General features: G+C 41.6%; 1 protein-coding gene across 3 annotated transcripts; it reads left to right on the top strand.

Annotated features, from left to right (window-relative positions):
- The first annotated feature begins 489 nt into the window (after positions 1–489).
- Positions 490–7502, top strand: stmn4.S (stathmin 4 S homeolog). Of its 3 annotated transcripts, none has more exons than XM_041563911.1 (7): positions 490–626; positions 1091–1093; positions 4014–4069; positions 4358–4453; positions 5714–5919; positions 6426–6617; positions 7008–7502. In XM_041563911.1, exons 3-7 carry the CDS (start codon positions 4057–4059, stop codon positions 7053–7055), a joined length of 555 nt encoding a protein of 184 aa, XP_041419845.1. In that variant the 5' UTR covers positions 490–626; positions 1091–1093; positions 4014–4056; the 3' UTR covers positions 7056–7502.
- The last annotated feature ends 15288 nt before the right edge of the window (positions 7503–22790 follow it).

The following is a 22790-nucleotide window of genomic DNA, read 5'->3' as shown; positions in this document are numbered from 1 at the left end:
TGGATCCTATACCTGTACCTTCATTTGTGTCCTGCCTTTCTGCCCAATCCTAACACTAACCCTGGCATTAGTGATTGGCAAGCTAACGGCAGCCAAGTATGTGCCCCTCGCCAACTCCTGAATGGCAGCAAATCTGACGCCCTCAGTTAAACCACTGCCACCAATTATTTTCCATAAGAGACAGAGCCATAGGGTTGTGAACAATCAGTGATATCACAATATGATATGATATTTGCACACTCTCCCATATAACAATATCCAATGGAGAGAAAGAAACACTGTGGATAACACAGCCAGAGAAACCTTGTACAGATTAACTGAGCTCTGAATTCTTTTCATCCCTTTCCATGGAAATCCCTACACCTTTTCTCCTAGTGGGAATGGAAAGAAAAGGGAAAGGTTCTTCTATGTGACATCATCTTTTTCTCCTGCATGCAGTGTGTGTTACTCAGGCAAATTCTGCTCGCCCGGATTCTGTCCAATCAGGGAGCTCAGAGACGCAGCCAATGAGAGCGCTCGGAGGTGATGTCATGGGGAGAGTCTGATTGTGGTCCTGATGCTGCGACCGTCTCTGGGAGATTTAACTGAGGGAGAAGCATCTGAAAGAAACAGATCGCAAGGTAAAGGTGAGTGAGCTGTCTGCTTCCTATAGTTACACTTATATATATATATATATATATATATATATATATGCTTTATATAGATTGATATATGTTGCAAGGATGCAATGCAATGGATATATGGTATTATTATGTACATGCACTGTGCCAGGGTCTCTTTCTATTTCTCATTATTTCCCAAATGTTCCTATGATTGCGCTGATCCATTGAGCAGTATCAAGTACCGTTGGGGCTCCGTGTGCCCAAATAGGGGCTAAACTATACGCCGACATCAGTGCAAAATGGTCAATGAGTTGGTCCTTATTTTTGTGTCTTTGCAGCCGTATTTTGCATGTAAAGGGTCACAAGGTGGTGCAGAAATGGAGTGGGAATTGTGTGCATGTGATTTACACTTCCCTTGGTGTTTGTCTGTGAGTCTGTGTGTGGCCCTGGTATTGGGATGAGCTCAGGTTGCAGCAGGGGTGGTGGAGAAGGTTCAACTATAATGGGCTGGGGAGAAAGCATCAGCCTCAGATGAGTATTGGGGATCCCTCCTGCCAAATGTCTGTGCTTATTGTTAGAAGTCTCCAACCCCAGGATTCCAGCTGGGATATTTGGGAATTGCATTTCAGGAAGAGCCGGAAGATTTTAAAGCAACCCCTCTGGTTTATAGGGTTAAGCACCCTAATAATCTCTCGCGATACCTTCCTAGAGCTGGCACTGCAAGTCGTATTCTCTCTCAGAAAATCACTAGTTGGTGGAATCTGCAGGATAGGAAAGGTTCCCAATAATCTATACAGATGTTACCCCCTCCCAATGGCAAGATCACATGATGAGGACACAATGGATAAAGGCAAAACTTAAAGATCTTCCCACATCCCTGGCAATGTTGATAACAGCTCAGGGGCCAGTGGTCGCCACTTTCCTGGATTTGCTACTTTATTTTAAAGTTTTAATCATTTACATTGTGCGGGCACGGTGCCATTTATTCTTATTCCTCCCATCCATTGTGACGTCACCACTAGACCTACAGGCAACACCCTTTCCTTTAAAACACCAGCTTTTCCCTCAGACTTACACCCACTGCTGTTAATTAAATGTCTCCGTGCTTATTATAAACCAAGGTAATAGTGAAATTAATGAATCTACTAATTAACCATGTATACATGATTCCTATAAGGTACAGTGGGAACTGGATCCCCCCGACTCATCGTGCTGTGCGAGTGCATTTCAGGGCATGGAGATCAGTGTATGGGATTATTATTGTTATTATGGGATACATGTTGTACTGCACCAGCCTATCACAGGGGCATAGGAGCTGAAAGGGCAGAATTAGAGAAGATTATCGGGGGCCATTGATTAGCGGAGGGCAAAGTGCATAAATCACCAGGTTTTTATATAACAGGTTCCTTCCTTCAAGATTTGCACCAGCTAGGGGTGAACTGGGGAAATTGCCCCTTTGATAAAAGGGATGGGATATGAGTGTATCCTTACAGGTTCTTTCAGTGGATCCAATCACACAGACTCAGTTGTGGCTTCAAGGCTAAAGGCCCTTTCTACAGTATGGTGGGCCATACACATCACTTACTGATAGACGCAGGGGGAGGCAGATGGTTATTATCCACCCCTATGATCCCAAATGGCGAGAACGGTCTCCTTTCCAACAATGGAAATGCTGTATTGGTGTGTCTGTAAGCAACTGCTGGGGCTGCCATATCTATTGCCCTTGACTGCAGAGCAAGTTCAGGGTCAGGACTACAAAGGTGTCTATTGAATGATATGGCTCATATTAACCTAATAAAGTTGATACAAAGAGGCCGATGCTTCCGGCCCCAGGGTTCTAAGGCACCAGTCCAGTCAATGACTTTATTGTTCCCATTAGTCCCATACTATTATACACAGTCTCAGTAATAATTGCTCTCCAATACTTAAAGGGGAAGTGTGTGTTTACAGGAGCAGCGCCCGCAAGGAATGCTGGAAATAATTCCAGTTACAATAAGAAGCTGTTGGGGAGAAAGTACGGCCATTGTCCTTATAGTCCCCCCACCAGTGCTGCCCACCTCCCCCTGTTGTTTTTCTCCAGTTTTCATTGTTTCATTCTTGTTTTGTTTTTTGGGGGGGTTTAAAAGGAGACAGGAAGCGCTGGGACGGTTATGTTCTGATGGGCCTGTAGCCAGAACTGCTCTACACAATTACAGGCCTGTTAGATCCTATTACTTATCCAGACTCGGCCCTTTATAATGCGAATGAATTGAAAGGGAAAATAAGAACAAGTCTATGAGTAGGAGAATCTACTGGAAAGTGTTGGTCCTAAGAAGGTCCCCCTTATGGTGTATGTTTCTAAGCTTCAAGAAGTTGTTGCTTCGGGTATTGTCTCCTGCTCCCTCAGTCCTTAATGGGCTGCTTCACCTTTAAGTTAACATTTAGGGGGTTATTTATCAAAGTCCAAATTTATCTCAATATTTTCTGATACAAACTCCGATCAAATCCAGTCAGGGTTTTCACGCTTATTAATTATTACATTTGCCATAAGATTTGCTTTGCGGGGAAAAAAATCAGATTTTCATGAATTTTCTGACATTTCCTCCGACTTTCACAATTTTTCTGGATTTTTCACCCGAAAACTCAGATTTCTTATGCTTTTTGCCCAAAAACTTCGGGGTATTGTACGAAACCCAATGCAATCATTGGGACTACTCCCATTGACTTATATGCAACCTCGACAGGTCTGAGATGCCGGATTTTATGATTCAGACTTTTCCATCCTGGGGCTTTAATAAATTCTGAAAAATTCGTGATTTTTTTAAAAGTCCGATTGTATAAAAAAAATTACGAATTTTTCGTGATTTATGCATGATTTTGTATGTTATAGAATGCTGAATTCTAAGCAACGTTTCATTCGGCCCTCGTTTTTTTCTTTTTTTTATAGGTTCTACATTTTTTTTGCCCTATTTTTTCTGACTCTTTCCAGCATTAAAATGGGGTTCACTGACCCCATCTAAACAAATGCTTTGTAAGGCTACTTATTGCTACTTTTTATTACTCGTCCTTCTATGCAGGCCTCTCCTATTCACATTCCAGTCTCTTATTGAAATCAGCGCATGGTTGCTCGGGAAATTTGGACCCTAGAAACCAGATGGCTGAAATTACAAACTGGAGAGCTGCTGAATAAAAAGTTAAATAACTCAAAAACCACAATTCATAAAAAATTAAAACCAATTGCAAATTGTCTCAGAATATCCCTCTCTGCATCATACTAAGAGTTAATTTAAAGGTGAACAACCCCTTTAATTAATACAAATGCTGGGTGTTGGCTCATTATAGAGTCACATAATCTCATACAAAGGGGCATATGGTAAAGTTTCAGTTTCAAATAATTCTCTGCCTTACAAATATTGTCTGTTTTTGTTCCAGATTATTCCGTCTTTCTCTGAACTCTCTTCTTGAACTAAGCGCCATGACTCTGGCAGGTAGGTCACCATTACTAACTCATATACGGACTGATGCACTGAACACTACAACTAATAACATTACAGCGGGCAGCTCCCCTCCAGCCATGATGTTCATTTCCATAATTCCTTGTAGGGTCTCACATGGGGATTAATAAACCCCCTATAAAAGTGAAAAATCACAGAAGTGCGCAAAGCATTGTGGGAACTAGAGTCAGGGCTGGAGCGGAGACTTTGGATGCTTTGGATGCTGGGAAATCATTTCTGGAGACATCACTTTATTCATCTCCATTGTTTACTCCCTTTCAGCCTATAAAGAGAAGGTGAAGGAGCTCCCCCTCGTGTCCATTTTCTGTTCCTGTTTCCTCTCCGATCCTTTAAAGAAACAGACTTACAAGTATGAAGGTAAATTGCTGATATCAATTCCTGTTCTGCCTCCTTATTGCCTCCTGCTTCCCCTTCCGTCTGTCCTTAAAGGAATTGTTCAGTGTAAAAATAAAAACTGGGTAAATAAACAGGCTGTGCATAATAAAAAATGTATCTAATATAGTTAGTTCGGCAAAAATGTAATGTATAAAGGCTGGAGTGAGTGGATGTGTAACATAATAGCCAGAACACTACTTCCTGCTTTATGAATGAATTTTGTTCCAACAGCGCCACCTGCTGGTCATTTTCCCACCAGTCTGACCAGCAAGTAGTCAAGGAAGTTGTCAGGAGAAAGAAAGAGGCTGCTCTGATGTTCTTCTGCTTAGGAAAGATGTGAGAAAAGGTTTCTATTGTTTTCCTAAGCAGAAGAACATCAGAGCAGCCTCTTTCTTTCTCCTGACAACTTCCTTGACTACTTGCTGGTCAGACTGGTGGGAAACTGACCAGCAGGTGTCGCTGTTGGAACAAAATTCATTCATATTTTATCAAGGGTCGAATTTAGAGTTCATGGGACTTTATAAAAACTCCCATAACCTCCCATGAACTCAAAGATGGAATTAAAAACGAACAATCTAAATTTATCAAAAAAATTTAAGTTTTCGAGGTGAATAGGATCGACCTGAAAACTTGAATGAATTTGAACTGAATTAGATTCGAGTTTTTCTCTCTCGAATGTCAGGAAGGCTGCAAACAACTCCAAATTGATCCCATAGGCGAAAACAGCAATTCGGTAGATTTAAAGTGGCGAATAGTCGAATTTGAGTTCTTAAAGGACCAGTATATGATAAATCTTGTAAATCGAATTTCAATTTTATTAAAAACCCAAATCAAATTTCAACTATTCCCTAGTCAAAATTCCACTAAAAAAACTCTAAAATTTAAATTCAAAATTCGAAATTCAAATTCAAAATTCGAAATTCAAATTCAAAATTCAAATTCAAAATTCAAATTCAAAATTCTAATTCAAAATTCTAATTGGACCCTTGATAAATCTACCCCTAACAGTGCATGTATCCCATAATATCTTGGAATTAAAAGATAAAAATAATGAATGTACATTGCAGAAGTGCTTAGAATAGCCCCCTCATCAATTTTACACTTATTTTTAAGGTTTACTTATCCTTTAACCCACACAACTGTCAACCAGGGGTCATAAGAAATAAAGCTTTCAAGGTGGAGTATGGAAATACCAATTGCATCTCTGGTTCTAACTGTACAATGATTTATTTCTCCCAGCAGACACTGTGGACCTCACATGGTGTGCTATTTCAGACATGGAGGTGATAGAATTAAACAAGAGAGCCTCTGGCCACTCCTTCGAGGTTATCCTGAAACCCCCTTCCTTTGATGGGATTCCAGAGATCACAGCCACCCTGCCCCAGAAACGAGACCCCTCCCTGGAGGAGATCCAGAAAAAACTGGAGGCCGCCGAAGAAAGGCGCAAGGTAAAATAATAAAATGTTTGGTTGCATGGTCACCTGAGATCACTTTATCTAATGTGTCTGGATCCAATGAGGAGAAAGTTACTCTATGGTAGAGCTTGACATTCAAGAAGAGGCAAGTCTACCGCTATTTAAAGCACTGCCTGGCAATTCCGGAAAGGTTTTCCCCTGTCTCCATGTCTGGCATCAGGGTGCACCCCACCTTACAATATCAATGAGACACAAGTTAATGCTTGAGTTAAGCCACCAATTGCTCTATCTTTAACAAGCTTACAGCCGCCATCTTGTTGTAAGTCAGTGTTGGCCCATTAGTAGCATCTTATATGTTTTGGTGATGCCAAGGCTGGAGTTAATGGTAAAGGCTGGTGTGAAAACCAATGACTAAAAGATAACTTGTCTCTGTCTCCTTCTCTTTGACCATGAGATGAACTCTGTCTCATCGCAAACTAATAAACGATGCCAATGTTAAGTGATACATTATTCACCTGGGTGTGTAATGATTTTTCTAGTATCGGGAGGCAGAACTCCGCAAGCACCAGGCGGAAAAGAGGGAACATGAGCGGGAAGTCATACTGAAAGCCATCGAGGAGAACAACAACTTTAGCAAGATGGCCAAGGAGAAGCTGGCTCAGAGAATGGAGGTCAATAAGGAGAATAGGGAAGCCCACCTTGCGGCCATGCTTGAACGCCTACAAGAGAAGGTTAGTTAAAGTGGTAAGATCGAACTCTATTTCTTTCTAATCATTCCATAACATTCCATTTCATACTTTCTACTAATTGGGCAATCCATAGAATAGTGATCTTCAGCCTATAACTATCTCTAAGTATTCCACAGCTACTGGGGTAACCAAGCTACCAAAGTGCAGGGTTTCCATGCTGTATAGCCAACGGTTGAAGGTCACTGTTCTAGACCAAAATAAACATGTTCCATATAGGTAACCTGAACATTTAAACCAGCCTACATTATGGTGGGTCAGCACCGTCCCATAGGGATATGTACCATTAACAAACAAAATGTTTGTCTTCTTTTCCCATCCATTAAATATTTCCCTGATAAAAATTCTTTTTTTTAAACTTTTTTTACCCACCAGGATAAACATGCAGAAGAAGTGAGGAAAAACAAAGAAGCCACAAGGTAGAAGGTGTTGGCTGACAAAACTTGGACTGAGGACTCCATTGGGCGTCTGAGAGACCCGGCACAATATTAAGTGACTCAGATTCTCTTTTGCTTTATCTGTCTGTGAATGTCCAGAGAGGACCTGCTAAGACACCTTTTTGTAAGGAGTTTTTAAGGTGGGGGACGCAGTTTATGGGAGGATCTGTCCACACCATTTGCAAGTCCTAAGAAGTCGTCTCCATGAGCTCTTCAATGTTCTCACATTTGTCACCCCTCAAGTGTGATCCATTCACAATCACTAAACCAACTTGCTGTGGTGGTGAGCGCGCCGGCCATCTCTAGGCTCAATTGTAACAAAGGCGCCGATGAACCAATGGGTATCCACGCTCGCTAGCGAGATTCTTGTTACATTGCACTGATTTTTATATGTCTACCATTATGTCATTAATACAATGTTACTACCAGGTTACTCCTGTGTCTCTGTCATTATTCTTTTCTTAGTACTTAGTAATGTTATCAGTTGTGGCACTAAAATGTCAGTTGTGTGACCTGACCCTTTCACACTTGTTTAATATACTCTCAACTTCAATCACAAAAAATGTATGGTGAAAGCCTGCAGCCTTGTACCTTTATATGGTCACAGAACAACCCCTCAGTGACTTCTAATATCCTTATCATTTACAGTAGGGGGTACATTATCCCTTATAATACATTAGTGATACTCAGAGTTCCCTGTATAACTCAGCCTGCAGCCTTGTGCCTTTATATGGTCACAGAACAACCCCTCAGTGACTTCTGATATCCTTATCATTTACAGTAGGGGGTACATTATCCCTTATAATACATGAGTGATACTCAGAGTTCCCTGTATAACTCAGCCTGCAGCCTTGTGCCTTTATATGGTCACATAACAACCCCTCAGTGACTTCTAATATCCTTATCATTTACAGTAGGGGGTACATAATCCCTTATAATACATGAGTGATAGTCAGAGTTCCCTGTATAACTCAGCCTGCAGCCTTGTGACTTTATATGGTCACAGAACAACCCCTCAGTGACTTCTAATATCCTTATCATTTACAGTAGGGGGTACATTATCCCTTATAATACATGAGTGATACTCAGAGTTCCCTGTATAACTCAGCCTGCAGCCTTGTGACTTTATATGGTCACAGAACAACCCCTTAGTGACTTCTAATATCCTTATCATTTACAGTAGGGGGTACATTATCCCTTATAATACATGAGTGATACTCAGAGTTCCCTGTATAACTCAGCCTGCAGCCTTGTGCCTTTATATGGTCACAGAGCAACCCCTCAGTAACTTCTAAAATCCTTATCATTTACAGTAGGGGGTACATTATCCCTTATAATACATGAGTGATACTCAGAGTTCCCTGTATAACTCAGCCTGCAGCCTTGTGCCTTTATATGGTCACAGAAGCCCTGTCACGACCGGCACCCAATACCAGAATAAGTGCCAAGCACCCAGGTCTCGGCTCGGCTTCACCAGTAGTGTGACCACCGTTGGGCTTCGGGAGGAGCCCTCAGCTTACTTGGGTGCCACCTGGACTTAACGAGAGGTACAAGGCGAGGTGTTCTGGCTGGCAAAGGGGCTCGGCTGGTAGCAGAGTCTTTTGGGCCGAAGGTCACGGTACAAATGGAGGAGGCAAGAGAATCGTCAGACACGCTGGGTCGAGGCAGGCAGATATCAAGAATTGTTAGGGAGGCAAGGGTCAAAACCGGGTAATCAAACAGATGGGATCAGGCAGAAAGAGTAGTTGAGATGCAGGCAAAGGTCAGAGTTCGGATATCAGAATAGTCAGGAACAGGCAGGGATCAAAACCAGAAATAACAGATAAAAGTTTTCAGGAACAGACAGCACAAGGCTTCAGGAACCACTAGAATCAAGATTCTATCACGGGCAAGGGGCTGTACACTGAATGGTCCTTAAATACCTTTCAAAATTCACGCCAAAAAGTGCACAAACGTGCTGGTGCAATCACGCCAGCATGCCTGCCCCTTTAAGTGGCGCGCGGGCGCGCTGCGCGCCCTAGAAACATCATGGCGCTGGAGCTAAGGACCAATGCCGTGGGCGTCCCCGCCGATGGCGCAGCGGGCGACCCCGCTGCACAGGTAATTTTCTTACAACCCCTCAGTGACTTCTAATATCCTTATCATTTACAGTAGGGGGTACATTATCCCTTATAATACATGAGTGATACTCAGAGTTCCCTGTATAACTCAGCCTGCAGCCTTGTGCCTTTATATGGTCACAGAACAACCCCTCAGTGACTTCTAATATCCTTATCATTTACAGTAGGGGGTACAGTATCCCTTATAATACATGAGTGATACTCAGAGTTCCCTGTATAACTCAGCCTGCAGCCTTGTACCTTTATATGGTCACAGAACAACCCCTCAGTGACTTCTAATATCCTTATAATTTACAGTAGGGGGTACATTATCCCTTATAATACATGAGTGATACTCAGAGTTCCCTGTATAACTCAGCCTGCAGCCTTGTGTCTTTATATGGTCACATACCCCTCAGTGACTTCTAATATCCTTATCATTTACAGTAGGGGGGTACATTATCCCTTATAATACATGAGTGATACTCAGAGTTCCCTGTATAACTCAGCCTGCAGCCTTGTGTCTTTATATGGTCACAGAACAACCCCTCAGTGACTTCTAATATCCTTATCATTTACAGTAGGGGGGTACATTATCCCTTATAATACATGAGTGATACTCAGAGTTCCCTGTATAACTCAGCCTGCAGCCTTGTGTCTTTATATGGTCACAGAACAACCCCTCAGTGACTTCTAATATCCTTATCATTTACAGTAGGGGGTACAGTATCCCTTATAATACATGAGTGATACTCAGAGTTCCCTGTATAACTCAGCCTGCAGCCTTGTGCCTTTATATGGTCACAGGACAACCCCTCAGTGACTTCTAATATCCTTATCATTTACAGTAGGGGGTACATTATCCCTTATAATACATGAGTGATACTCAGAGTTCCCTGTATAACTCAGCCTGTAGCCTTGTGTCTTTATATGGTCACATACCCCTCAGTGACTTCTAATATCCTTATCATTTACAGTAGGGCGGTACATTATCCCTTATAATACATGAGTGATACTCAGAGTTCCCTGTATAACTCAGCCTGCAGCCTTGTGCCTTTATATGGTCACAGAACAACCCCTCAGTGACTTATAATATCCTTATCATTTACAGTAGGGGGTACATTATCCCTTATAATACATGAGTGATACTCAGAGTTCCCTGTATAACTCAGCCTGCAGCCTTGTGCCTTTATATGGTCACAGAACAACCCTTCAGTGACTTCTAATATCCTTATCATTTACAGTAGGGGGTACATTATCCCTTATAATACATGAGTGATACTCAGAGTTCCCTGTATAACTCAGCCTGCAGCCTTGTGTCTTTATATGGTCACAGAACAACCCCTCAGTGACTTCTAATATCCTTATCATTTACAGTAGGGGGTACATTATCCCTTATAATACATGAGTGATACTCAGAGTTCCCTGTATAACTCAGCCTGCAGCCTTGTGCCTTTATATGGTCACAGAACAACCCCTCAGTGACTTCTAATATCCTTATCATTTACAGGAGGGGGTACATTATTCCTTATAGTCAACTACAAGAGGTCCTCTGCACTCAACCCATTATCAATATATTTAAGACAGAGACATTTTGTGCTACTGCTACTGAGCGTAGGACTGGCCAGATATGGGATGACTGTGACGTAGTTGTTCAGCTTAAATATATTGCAATATGTGGACAAACAATCCCTGTGTTGTTTAAAGGGTAAGGCATTTTTTAGTAGCACAAAATGTCTTAAATATATTGATAATGGGTTGAGTGCAGAGGAATCTTGTATTTGTCTATATGTATTTTGTGGTCACAGCCTCATTGCACCCCCGCCTAATGGTTTTAAAAAATAGTGGTGAGCACAACTTTCCCTTGTTTGTTACATTATTCCTTATACTACATGAGTGATACCCTGTATAACATTGTGCCTTTATTTGGTCTTACAAACAAAGCAAAGGGTTTTTATACCATATGATTAATACTCACAGATCAATGAGGTCTTATAATTGTTGTCAGACACAGTCATAGGTAGATCAAGGTTCTGTGACACCACTATAGAGACCCCTGGTAGGAAACTGTTGCCCTGGACACTAAGGGGCACATTTCCTAAGCTCGAGTGAAGGATTTGAATGAAAAAAACTTTGAATTTCGAAGGTTTTTTTTTGGGTACTTCGATCATCGAATAGGCTACTACGACCTTTGACTCGAACGATTCGAACTGAAAATCGTTCGACTATTTGACCATTCGACTGTCTCTTTAAAAAAAACTTTGACTACATACTTCGGCAGTTTAAACCTACCGAGGTACAATGTTACTGTTAGCCTATGGGGACCTTCCCCATCACTTTTCTAAGCTTTTTTTGATCAAAGAAAAATCCTTCGATCGACCGATTAAAATCCTTCAAATCGTTCGATTCAAAGGATTTTATCGTTTCATGGAACGATTTTTACTTCGATCATTCGATCGTAGCATTTGCGCTAAATCCTTCGAATTCGATATTCGAGGGTTCGAATTCGGTATTCGAGGGTTCGAATTCGGTATTCGAGGGTTTATTAACCCTCGATATTCAAGCCTTAGTAAATGTGCCCCTAAGTCCTTGTGTGCCCCTAAGTTCAACCCCTCCAAATGAAACCCAGCCCCATACACACACCCCTCCCTACTGTCACATAAATGATATATCCCCATATCTATACTAACTATAGAGTTTAGTATCACAATAGCCTTTGTATTATGTCTGTCCAAGAAATCATCCAAGTCCCTCTTATAGTCATTAACTGAATCATCACCCGGCAGTGCATTCCCCAACCTCACTGTCCTCACTGTGATGAACCCCCTACTCTGTTCCTTTAAATGAAACTTCTTTTCCTCTAGTCTGAAGGGGAGGCCTCTGGTACGTGATTCTCTTTATGGGTAAAAAGGTCCCCTGCTATTTGTCTATAATGTCCTCTAATGTACTTGTAAAGTCTAATCATGTCCCCTCACAAGCGCCTTTTTTCCCCCAGAGAAAACAACCCCAACCTTGTCAGTCTCCCCTCAAAATTTAACTCTTCCCTCCCTCTAACCAGTTTAGTTGCACTTAGTCTCTGCACTCTCTCCAGCTCATTTATATCCCTCTTAAGGACTGGAGTCCAAAACTGCCCCCATACTCCAGATGAGGCCTCACCAGGGACCTATAAAGAGACATAATTATGTTTTCATCCCTTGAGTTAATGCCCTTTTTTATACAAGAACTTTATTTGCTTTAGTAGCCACAGAATGACACTGCCCAGAATTAGACAACATGTTATCTACAAAGACCCCAAGATCCTTCTCATTTAAGGAAACTCCCAACACATTGCCATTTAGTGTATAACTTGCATTTATATTATTTTTGCCAAAGTACATAACCTGCATTTATCAACATTGAACCTCATTTTCCAGTTTGCTGCCCAGTTTTCCAGTTTAGACAAATCACTGTGCAAAGTGGCAGCATCCTGCATGGAACCTATAGTTCTGCACAATTTAGTCTCATCTGCAAAAATAGAAACAGTACTTTCAATGGCCACCTCCAGGTCATTAATAAACAAGTTGAAAGAAAAGGAGCAAGTACAGAGCCCTGCGGTACTCCACTAACAACACTGGTCCAAAAACATATCTGATAACCTAGTGGGGTATGTACAGGACTCTGTATGGGGCATTGTTCCAGTATCCTATTCAGACAAGACACAGAGATTTAGGACTGTTGAGGACCTACCCCAATCATATTAACTTTGGGGCATCCTGGATAATGGGCTCCTAAAAGAGCAGAGCTTTACCGGAAAGCAAACGCGAAATCAGGCCGATCAGGACATGACCTAAAATGTCCCTGTTTTTCATTCATTTGAAGGATATTGTTTTATTTGGTGTTTCAGATGTGCCACCTAGTGGAAGAATGCAGAATCAAATCCCAGAAACTAAGATTTTTTACTTACATTTGTGAAGATGGTATATCTGTAGAAATAAGTCAAATCAACTGGACTTGTTGTGTTTCCTTGAAGGCGTTTCACCCGTCATCCAACCGGCTTTCTCAATTCTCTTATTCTGAATTAAGAAAGCCAGTTGGACTGGTGAAAAGTCTTCAATGAAAAAACACAGCAAGAATGTCTCATACATTCCCTACTGTCTCCATCTTGCCTACTGTTTCTGTGGCTACTAAAGCAAATAAAGTTCTGATCAGACATTTTTTTTACTTACAGTTTAAATGAATAAATATTGTGAAATAATGTGTCATGTAAGTGTATGTTAGAATTTGTTGCAGTATCATCTCTCTGCTATACAGAGAAATCAAATGGCAGTGACTTTACCATGCGTGTACCAATATAAACAGTATTGGACTCCCATTGCTGCTTTCTGTGCATTCAGACAGGCTAAACACAGTGCAACATTGATCCACTAGATGGTATTAGATTAATAGTCTACATTTTGCCCTACTGTTTCCATTATTCTTACTGTCTCCATCTTGCCCAATTGTCTATAACCTTTACTACTGTCTCCACCATATGCTCCTGGTTCCATCTTTCTTTGCTGTCTTAATCTTGCTCTTTTGTCTCCAAATTTCCCTACTCTCTCCATCTTGTCCTACTGGTTTCATCATTATTTGATATTTTCATCTTGCCCTACTTTCTCCATCTTTCTCTGCTGTCTACATCTTGCTCGATTTTCTAAATTTTTCTCTACTGTCTACATTTTGGCCTACATTCTTTACTGTCTCCATCTTGTGATACTACTTCCATTTTTCTTCATCTTGTCCTGCCATCTTCATCTTTCTCTACTATTTACAACTTGCCTCTCCATCTCGTGCTACTGTTTCCATCCTTCCATACTGGCTACATTTTGCCATAATGTCTCCAACTTTCCATACTGTCTCCATCTTGCCTACTGTTTCCCACTTTCTTTACTGTCTCCAACTTTCCCTACTGTCCCCATCTTTGTGCTACTGTCTCCATCTTGCCTTACCGTCTCATACATTCCCTACTGTCTCCATCTTGCCCTACTGTCTCTTTCTTGCCTAACTGTACCTGTCACCCCAATTGTTGCTGCTCTACTTTGCTCCAGTATGTGCAGGACCCATAATAATAAAAGTCTACAAACTGATTTTCCAGAAGTTTTCAGGGACCATTTCATAAAAATGGCAGACACCCTTATTTTCAAATGCAAAAATGTGGAATTGATCTCCAACTCTGTTGTGGCAAGAATAATGGCTATTGCACATTTGTAGAGGACATTTAGAAAGTGTTATAATTAGGTACTGTGTAATGCTGTGTTTAAATTTTTTCACCTTTTCTCAAACTTTTCTACATGGCCAATCTGGGACATCAATGACCCATTGAGACAGACGAAAGAGCAAATGTTGAATTCTTTTTACCAAGAATGATAATTCACTATGACATCATCAGTCTTAGTTTAAAATGAGTTTGAAAAGTTTTGCCAAATTATAAATGTAAAAATTGCTTTGGAAAAAATTCACATCTTTTTTCACCAGGTCAAATTCCGCTAGCAAATCTTTGCCAATTTTCGGCGCAAAAGAATGAACTCTCACCAAGAGAAATGTATCTGTGCAAATATCCTACATATGTATTTTCACAGAGAATTTACACCAGGAGATTTGGCATGTCTTGCTTAAGGGTGAAGACACACAGAGCTACTAGTAGCTGCTAACTTTTGTGACTACAAAATACCCTGCCATAAAGAATACTGAGAAATACCTCTGCTAAACTACACGTAGTGTCTTAGTAAAGCCAATTTTCGCTATTGTCTCAGACTTGGTCATATTTATTCTACCAGCAGATGGTGCTGAAGGCTTTGTAGCTTTAAGAGATTGTGCTTTGATAAAATAATGATGTTTATTTATAGGGAACAGATACGAATTCCACAGCACTGTACAGATAATATGCATCAGTCCCTGCCCCAGTAGAGCTTACACTCTAAGGGGCAAATTCACTAAGCGCCGAAGTGCCGAACGCTAGCGTTACTTCACTAGCGGTTGGCATTTTCGTTACTATGCAAATTCACTAACGAACGCTGGCGTAGTTTCGCTAGTGTTACTTCACACCCTTACGCCTGGCGAAGTTTCACTAGCGACGTAACTACGCAAATTCACTAACGCGCGCAGTGTACTGAACGCTACCTTTTACGCCAGACTTCCTTCGCCACCTCAGACCAGGCGAAGCGCAATAGAGTAGATAGGGATTGCTTCAAAAAAAGTCAAAATTTTTTCTAAGTCCCAAAAAACGCGGGCGTGTTTTCTACATTATGGGTGATAGGCTGAAAAAGATCGAAAAAATTTTTGGGGCTCCCCTCCTTCCCCATACATTTCCCGACTCATGGCAACTTAACTATACAGTGGGCACATGTGTACATGGCAAAATAAAATTTTTATTTGATGTTTTTAAGCTTTTCTAGCCATTTGTAGTGCTGATACGTATTCCTCCATTGAAATTTGAATTTGGCGCTGTATGCAAATTAGCCTTCGCTAGCGTAACTTCGCTTCACTTAGCGAATCAACGCTAGCGCAACTTCGCAACCTTACGCTACCCCTGAGCGCAACTTCAGATTTTAGTGAATTTGCGAAGCGCTGGCGAAACTACGCCTGGCGAAGTGTGGCGAAGTGCGGCGAAGTTACGCCTGGCGCAACTACGAATCTTAGTGAATTAGCCCCTAAGTGCCTGATCATAGTCACCCACTTGGGTCAGTTTAATCACAAACCAATTAACCTGCCTGTATGTATTTGGAGGAAATCAGAACACCGAGGGGAAACTCTCACAGACAGAACATACATATTTCTCACAGATTGGCTAGAACTGAAATCAAGGCCCAGTCCTGCAAGGCAGAAGTTCTACCCATTGAGCCACCGTACTAAATGTTTGTCCTTTCCGCTGCCCGCGTTTACATACAGTAATTTGCTTGTATTAAGACAGTGAATTTGGTTATATTCCCAGTCAAAGGACACTCCGACAAAGGAAGTATAATGCACATAGGATGAGCAACAGATCATGGGTATTGTTGAGATGAAGGGACCTTGAGCATATTTTCATGGTGACTCTTCTCAGCGAGTAGTAGTCAGGGTTTCTCCAGCTGTACCACATTATGTTGTCTGCTCCCATGGCACTATGTCCTTTCCTGTAGCTCCCGACCTGGATTTTATGGGTAAGGAATAAGGAAAAGGAAATGAGATACCATTAGTTATTTGCTTACTTTGTCTGTTTCATCATTTTTCTAGAACAGGGTCCATCAAGTTCAACAAACCTGTCAAACTGCCAGCTGATCCAGGAGAAGACAAAAAAACCCCTTTCTGAAGCCTCTCCAATTCCCTCATGATCCAAAAGGGCTAAAATGAGCTTTTCTGAAATTCAGAGTCTTTGTTGCCTGAGTGTATATTTCCTTTCTACCCACAAATTAAATGAGATCACATTACGGTCACCATTACCCAGGGGTTCACTTACTCGCACATTTGCTATACGTTAGAGATCACTGGATCCAGTATAAAATAATGGCTGGTTGGATCCTCAACAATATGTGAAGTAAAATAAAAAGTTTATAAACTTGTTCCCATTAACTGTCCTGACAGTACTATGGCTCCATTCAATATCTGGGTAATTAAAATACCCCCAATATTATTATTTGCCTCAGACAGTTACCATACTGAAGTTTTGGTTGCCCCATGGCCTTTAGCTGTTGATGGGTGCTTTAAGAAAAACTGAAGCCACTAACTTCATCTTCCTTTAATGTCTCCCTTTTGTTCTACATCTCTATATATTGATTTGTATGTATGTATGTATGTATGTATGTATATTTTTATTTGTAAAGCGCTCCTTGAGGGCAAAGTACTGTACAAGAAAACAATAAATGAGTAGTAACAAACAAGGGGTCAGAATAAAAAGTAACAATAAGTGCATTATTAGAATACAATTCACATAAATATAAAATATAATTACAATACAGATTAAGTGCTCAGTGTCAAGGAAACAAAAGGCTAGAGGACCCTACCCCGTAGAGCTTACAGTCTAAATGGGAGGGTAACATACAGACACAATTCAGAGGGGTATTAAGGTGCTGTAGGTTACAGTTTGTTACACTGTTATATAAGTGCCAGTTCAGCTGTTATCCAGGTGCTCCCAGAGGGAGTCTTTGAGTTTTGTTTTAAAAACACTGAAGGAGGATTCTCTCCTGAGAGATTCAGGAATGACATTCCAAATATAAGGAGTCACAAGAGAGAAGGGTTTGATACGGGAAACAGCAGTAGTAGTGGGGGTACAACCAAGCGGTTGCTCTGAGAGGAGCGGAGGTTTCAGGCAGGAACATATAGCGAGACAAGAGATGAGATGTAGTTGGGTGCAGAGGAATGAAGGGAAGGTTATGAGGAGGAGTTTATAAGTTATTCTTTGTTTTATAGGAAGCCATGATAAGGACTTCAGCAGCCGAGGGGCCTGTACCTTTTGGGTGAGAGGAGGAGAATTCTGGCAGCAGTGTTTAATACAGATTGTAGAGGGGAGAGATGGGAGTTAGGGAGGCCAGTTAGTAGAAGGTTACAGTAATCTAGTCGGGATAGGATGAGAGCATGCATGAGTGTCTTGGATGTATCAGGTGAAAGGAAGGGACGGATTTTGGCAATATTGTGTAAGAAAAAGTGACAGGTTTTGACAGTGGTGTTAATATGATCAGAGAAGGAGAGAGAGGAGTCAAAGATTACCCCCAGACAGTGAGCTGAGTTGACAGGATTAATGAGCCATCAATAGAGATAGTAAATAGGGGAGTAGGACCAGGTTTAGGTGGAAAGATGATAAGTTCAGTGTTAGGCTGAGTTTGAGGTGGCGCTGGTTCATCCAATTTGAGATAGCCAGGAGGCAGTTACAGATCTGAGCCTCTGTTTCAGCTGTTAATGAAGGGGTGGATAAATATATTTGGGTATCATCAGCATACAGATGATAATTAAAGCCAAATGAATGGATGAGATCTCCCAAAGACAGAGTGTACAGGGAGAACAACAGCGGACCAAGTACGGAGCCTTGCGGCACCCCCACATTAAGTGGAACTGGAGATGAGGTTTTGTTATCAAAACTGTCTCCATCTTCTCCACTTGTCTGGATCTTGTCCTGCTGTTTCAACCTTGTCCTACTGTCTCCATCTTGCCCTACAGTTTTCATCTCCTGACTAGATTACTGTCTCCATCTTCTCAAATTGTCTGCATCTCACCCTGCTGTTTCAAATGTTCCCTACTGTCCTCATCTAGCTCTACTGTCTCCATCTTGCTCTACTGTCCCTGTCTTGTTCCACTGTCCCCATATTGCTCTACTGTCCCCATCTTGCTCTACTGTCTCCATCTTGTCCTACTGTCTCCATCTTGCTCTACTGTCTCCATCTTGTCCTACTGTCTCCATTTTACCCTACTGTCTTTAACTTGCCCTACTGTCTCTATATTGTCCTACTTTCTCCATCTTGCCCTACTGTCTCCATCTTGTCCTACTGTCTTCATCTTGCTCTACTGTCTCTATCTTGTCTTACTATCTCCACCTTGCCCTACTGTCTCCATATTCCCATACTGTCCTCATTTTGTCCCTCTTTCTCCATCGTGCTCTACTTTCTCCATCTTGTTCTACTGCCTCCCTCTTGTCATCTTGTGCTGGTCCAGGGTCAGCCAGGGTGCAATAACCTGGGAATTAATGCCACTATCATCTCACTATTTAAATGTAGACAAATCATAAACTGCAAATTGTGTTTACATGAAAACAGTAAGCTTAACTGGTGTGCAAAACCCTATAATAAATGCCATTTAGATTGTAGTTGAAGCATTGGTGATACCACCACCTCCCGTGGGAGATTTCAGCACACAGGCTCTCTCTCTGGAGTCTCTGGAGTACTGTAGCTCCTTTTGTTATGGTACCAGGCTCAGTGTCGCTGAACCCCTCCACATTCAAGCTTCGGCTTGCCTTGGGCGCCTGTGGCTCGGCCCTGTGTGCAACCAAAACTTCCCTCCAAGCAAATAATTAAAAAATTAGCATCTGCTTTAAGGCCACTGGGAGCAACATCCAAGGGACTGAGGAGCAACATGTTACTCACAGGCCACCGGTTGGATCACTGGTCTACCATCACAAACACCCATGACCCCATTAAATGTATTATCGTCACCTCTCCCATAACTTTCCCATTTAATTGAGCCTGTGCTGAGATGGACCCTGTCAATATCTCTCTAAATTAGGGCGTTATGAGTGCTTTTGTAACCTAGGCCACTTTAAAAGGCCGGCTGGCTCGTTTTACTACACGAGAGTCTTGGGTCATGCGAAAGACATAAATAGCAATAAATGTCGATCGGCTTTTCAAAATGAAAAACTCATTGAATTTCTAAAGGCAAACAAACGACTGCGCTTACCAAAAGAGATTTTTTTTCTTCTCTCTCTCCACTGAATGAGCTGCAAGTGCTTTATCCAAGGCCGATCTTAATAAAAGTAACAATGGGCTCAGCAAATTGATAAGGAACCATAATTGCCCGGTCATCCAATCTAAATGCAGCACTTAGCCAGACAATGGGCAGCCGAGCCCAGGAATTAATGAGCCCATTTCAGAATCATTTAGAAAACAATAAGCCAGGGAATGGGGAAAGTGGTTTTACTGAAGTTCAGGAAACTTTCTCAAGTGACTATTAAACCTGAACTGTATCATTCATGGTTCTGTCCCGCTGCACTCATCCATCAAACGGGCCGGCTTATGGGAGAACTCCATTGTGCTGGAACAAAACCAACCTAATTTTGCCTTTTTTCATTTGGACTATGGGGAAGTATATAGGATTCCCAACTAAATGATTGCAGGGCCCCTCTAAACATTGTCCCACTAGATTTTCCCGCAAACCCCATTTTCAGCAAAATATAATAATAAATAAGCGGGAAAAAAGCAGTGCGGATGTAATCTTCCGGTGGTCACAGGTGTCAGTGGCCCCTCATGCTGCTAAACATTGGGCCTATTTCATGGCCATTCCCTATTTCTTTGAGAATAAAGAGACGGAATAATAGATTATAGTATGTAAAGAAAAGAGACTACGAAAATAGAGGTTGAGAATAGTAAGAATAATAGTAATGCGAGTGGGTGTAAGGTTTTTGGGTGGGCCCCTGGTGTCCTAGTCCAACAGTGCTTCCATACAATTGTGCATGAGTCAGAACAGATACAATGAGCGAATCACACCAAGCAGTGCCTTACCAGGATCCCGAGACAGACTGGGCAGAAATGGAGCCTTACAAGATTGCCGGTAACTCCTGATCATTTCTCAAAGATTCTATGTTTTCGCCCCAGAATATTGAGATTTCGCTACAATTTTTGGCTGCATTTTCTACATCTCGCTGATCAGCTGCATGGGGATTAGGGAATAAGGGAGGACACTCCCAAGGTTTTGCATTTCTAATTACATTGTCCTTTTTCAGTCGGTGCCAGAAATGTAATCCGGATAAGAAACAACTCCACTTTGCATAATCTCCGTTTGTTTCCTGCATTTCCTTTCATCTTGACTATATCTTTTATATTTGGGTTACACCAATTCATAGATACACTTCTGCTTTGTTAGTGACGTCTTCCACTGTGGGGGGCCTAAGACACAAGGGATAATGTACCCCCTACTGTAAATGATAAGGATATTAGAAGTCACTGAGGGGTTGTTCTGTGACCATATAAAGGCACAAGGCTGCAGGCTGAGTTATACAGGGAACTCTGAGTATCACTCATGTATTATAAGGGATAATGTACCCCCTACTGTAAATGATAAGGATATTAGAAGTCACTGAGGGGTTGTTCTGTGACCATATAAAGGCACAAGGCTGCAGGCTGAGTTATACAGGGAACTCTGAGTATCACTCATGTATTATAAGGGATAATGTACCCCCCTACTGTAAATGATAAGGATATTAGAAGTCACTGAGGGGTTGTTCTGTGACCATATAAAGGCACAAGGTTGCAGGCTGAGTTATACAGGGAACTCTGAGTATCACTCATGTATTATAAGGGATAATGTACCCCCTACTGTAAATGATAAGGATATTAGAAGTCACTGAGGGGTTGTTCTGTGACCATATAAAGGCACAAGGCTGCAGGCTGAGTTATACAGGGAACTCTGAGTATCACTCATGTATTATAAGGGATAATGTACCCCCTACTGTAAATGATAAGGATATTAGAAGTCACTGAGGGGTTGTTCTGTGCCCATATAAAGGCACAAGGCTGCAGGCTGAGTTATACAGGGAACTCTGAGTATCACTCATGTATTATAAGGGATTATGTAGCCCCTACTGTAAATGATAAGGATATTAGAAGTCACTGAGGGGTTGTTCTGTGACCATATAAAGACACAAGGCTGCAGGCTGAGTTATACAGGGAACTCTGAGTATCACTCATGTATTATAAGGGATAATGTACCCCCTACTGTAAATGATAAGGATATTAGAAGTCACTGAGGGGTTGTTCTGTGACCATATAAAGGCACAAGGCTGCAGGCTGAGTTATACAGGGAACTCTGAGTATCACTCATGTATTATAAGGGATAATGTACCCCCTACTGTAAATGATAAGGATATTAGAAGTCACTGAGGGGTTGTTCTGTGACCATATAAAGGCACAAGGCTGCAGGCTGAGTTATACAGGGAACTCTGAGTATCACTCATGTATTATAAGGGATAATGTACCCCCTACTGTAAATGATAAGGATATTAGAAGTCACTGAGGGGTTGTTCTGTGCCCATATAAAGGCACAAGGCTGCAGGCTGAGTTATACAGGGAACTCTGAGTATCACTCATGTATTATAAGGGATTATGTAGCCCCTACTGTAAATGATAAGGATATTAGAAGTCACTGAGGGGTTGTTCTGTGACCATATAAAGGCACAAGGCTGCAGGCTGAGTTATACAGGGAACTCTGAGTATCACTCATGTATTATAAGGGATAATGTACCCCCTACTGTAAATGATAAGGATATTAGAAGTCACTGAGGGGTTGTTCTGTGACCATATAAAGGCACAAGGCTGCAGGCTGAGTTATACAGGGAACTCTGAGTATCACTCATGTATTATAAGGGATAATGTACCCCCTACTGTAAATGATAAGGATATTAGAAGTCACTGAGGGGTTGTTCTGTGACCATATAAAGACACAAGGCTGCAGGCTGAGTTATACAGGGAACTCTGAGTATCACTCATGTATTATAAGGGATAATGTACCCCCTACTGTAAATGATAAGGATATTAGAAGTCACTGAGGGGTTGTTCTGTGACCATATAAAGGCACAAGGCTGCAGGCTGAGTTATACAGGTCAGAGAGCTACAGGAAAGCAGAATAAACCTCCATTTACTGTATATAGTCATACCTTACCACAGCCAGACACTGCCCATACACTCTCACTGCTCTTAATATGAAAGTACAAGACCAGTAATGTGCATTATAATATGGTTGGTCCAATATAGTAGATTTGTTAAGTTTCGGGTCCTTAAGACCAAGACCTACAGGGATTGGGTTTGCAAAGACATTGGAACCTGCAGCTCTGTCTGCCCCATTGTTGGCTAGACCCAATTACCGGTAAAATAAAAGTTTTCTTTTTCTAAGAAGCTCTTGCCATTGTACCCAACGAATGTTCTTTCCCA

This window comes from Xenopus laevis, chromosome 5S (genome assembly GCF_017654675.1).
Source record: "Xenopus laevis strain J_2021 chromosome 5S, Xenopus_laevis_v10.1, whole genome shotgun sequence".
NCBI lineage: Eukaryota > Metazoa > Chordata > Amphibia > Anura > Pipidae > Xenopus > Xenopus laevis.
This window is presented reverse-complemented; position numbering and strand designations above follow the sequence as displayed.

Bases quoted from the DNA above. Each gene is read 5' to 3' on its own strand.
- stmn4.S (XM_041563911.1), top strand. The intron at 4,454-5,713 runs GTAAATTGCTGA...TTCTCCCAGCAG, and splicing joins ACAGACTTACAAGTATGAAG to ACACTGTGGACCTCACATGG. The intron at 5,920-6,425 runs GTAAAATAATAA...TGATTTTTCTAG, and splicing joins CCGCCGAAGAAAGGCGCAAG to TATCGGGAGGCAGAACTCCG.